This window comes from Tupaia chinensis, unplaced genomic scaffold, assembly GCF_000334495.1.
Source record: "Tupaia chinensis unplaced genomic scaffold, TupChi_1.0 Scaffold000573_1, whole genome shotgun sequence".
Classification (NCBI taxonomy): Eukaryota; Metazoa; Chordata; class Mammalia; order Scandentia; family Tupaiidae; genus Tupaia; species Tupaia belangeri.
Window position 1 is genome coordinate 1,568,096 of NW_006160087.1, and position 1,934 is coordinate 1,570,029.

General features: G+C 57.6%; 1 protein-coding gene across 11 annotated transcripts in view; it reads right to left on the bottom strand.

The window, feature by feature from the left end:
- ZSCAN20 (zinc finger and SCAN domain containing 20) overlaps nucleotides 1-1,934 on the bottom strand; it is a 23,330-nt gene that overhangs the window by 13,313 nt on the left and 8,083 nt on the right. For 10 of the 11 annotated variants that reach the window (XM_027775546.1, XM_006158075.3, XM_006158072.3 and 7 more), the window contains one exon: nucleotides 498-1,024. In XM_027775546.1, coding sequence (XP_027631347.1) covers nucleotides 498-914 — 417 coding nt within the window. In that variant the 5' untranslated portion in view covers nucleotides 915-1,024. Of the gene's footprint in view, nucleotides 1-497; nucleotides 1,025-1,556; nucleotides 1,929-1,934 lie in introns of those variants that run through there. The other variant, XM_006158076.3, reaches the window with a different exon arrangement.

The following is a 1,934-nucleotide window of genomic DNA, read 5'->3' on the forward strand; positions in this document are numbered from 1 at the left end:
CTTTCTGTCTCCCCACATTTCTGGGGTAAGCATCCGAAGATGACGTATAGGTAAAAAGCTCTTGTTCAGTACAAAACAGTCATAATTAACCATACGGTGAGTAGGGAACTGGGACGCAGTGTGGAGTAGTGTTTATGTGGGCATTTACAGTGAGAATCCAAGAGTTCAAACCCTAGCTCCACCATTTAGCAACTGTGTAACCTTGAGCAAATGTCCTCTCTCTTCTCTGCCTTCATTTCCTCATTGGCAAAATTAGCATAACAGTACCTGTGTCATGGATGTCGGGGATTAAGTGAATTAACACATGCATGTAGTGCCTGGTATACAAGCTCAGCAAAATGTCAGCCGCTCCACAATTACAGCCGACCGCCAACCGCCACCGACCACCGGCCACCGACCACCGACCACCGACCACCATTGCGGTCTTGGCGATTACCGACTCACAGCCCCACTGCCTTCCCTAACCCGCTCCTGGGAAGACAGCCTATTTGCCTCACCCGCGGTCCTGCAGCCCGGGCTTCTCGGTGCCAGTCTTCCACCAGGGCCACTGCCTCTTCACCACTCTCGGGGTGGCGTGCCTGCACCCAGGTCTGGACCTCCCTGGGTAAGATGGTCAGGAACTGCTCCAGCACCAGCAGCTCCAGGATCTGCTCTTTGAGGTGGATCTCCGGCCTCAGCCAGCGACAGCAAAGAGCCCAGAGCTGGCTGAAAGCTTCATGGGGCCCAGCCGCGTCCCTGTACTGGAACTGCCTGAAGCGCTGGCGGGAGGCCTCAGGGCCAGGAATAGGGTCGCGGGCCCTTTCTCGGGGTTTGGATTCTGAGCCCCACAAGTCCTCCTCCAGTTTCACAATCAGGAGTTCTTCAGGCTCTGGTTTGGGAGAGGCCTGGGCCTGGGATTCCAGGGCCAAAGCCATAGTCTGGCCGGGGTGCCTCACTTCAGGTGGGCTGTCCTCATCCAACGTCTTTCTGCATCCACGGTGTGTCCTTCAAAGGGCTCTTACAAGAGGCACACTGTTCCCCAAGGCTGAAGGCAGAAAGACAAAAGACAAAGTGAGCAAGAAGAGGACCCGTTCCTCGCCTCCGCTCACCCCTGCTGCCTCTGCATGGGCTCAGGCACTAAGAAAGGTCCTTTCCCGTGGGCAGGAGGCAAGGCCACATCCAGCACCAAAGCTGGCAGCCAGCACAGTACTCAGCCCAGGACGCATCTGGACGCTCGGCCTGGCCTCGCAGGCCTCCACGGTCTGGCTCTGGTGTAGCCTTCCTCCCTCTACAGGCACCCAAAGCCGAGCCGTCCTTCAAGCTGCATTCCAGCTCCCCCCGCCCCTGCTCACACACGCACAAGGCTTTTCTTCCTTACCCTTTACGCGTTGCCTTCCTCTAGGATGCTCTCCTTGTGAAATGGCTCACTCTACACTCCGCCTCTCGGCACTGTTCACCACCACTACACTGATGACTCCCCACATTCTGGCCAGGACCTGTCTCCAGACCTCCAGACCCCAAAATCCAAACACCCACATGTCACTTCCACTTGAGCCCATGAGGCACCTTGAACTTACCAGGTCAAAACCCATCGCATTCTGGAGCTCCTCAATCGAAGCAGGAGCCACCTCCATCAGGCCGCCCACACACACCTGGTCTTCATTCTCCAGGGCCCCCACCTCTGGCTCATCGCCAAGCCAGGTCCCCCGGCAGCCACCTCCATCAGGTTGCCCACACACACCTGGTCTTCATCCTCCAGGGCCCCACCTCTGGCTCAACGCCAAACCAGGTCCTCCAGCAGCCACCTCTCCAAAGACGCCACCTCAGTCCAGAGAATCCTTGTGCCTCGCACCTGATCAGCCTCCTAGCACGTGCCCACCTCCCCTCCCCCTATGCCAACCCGTTTGTCTTCGCACAAGAGACCCGGAAAAAAGCCGGAGCACCTCACTCTCCTG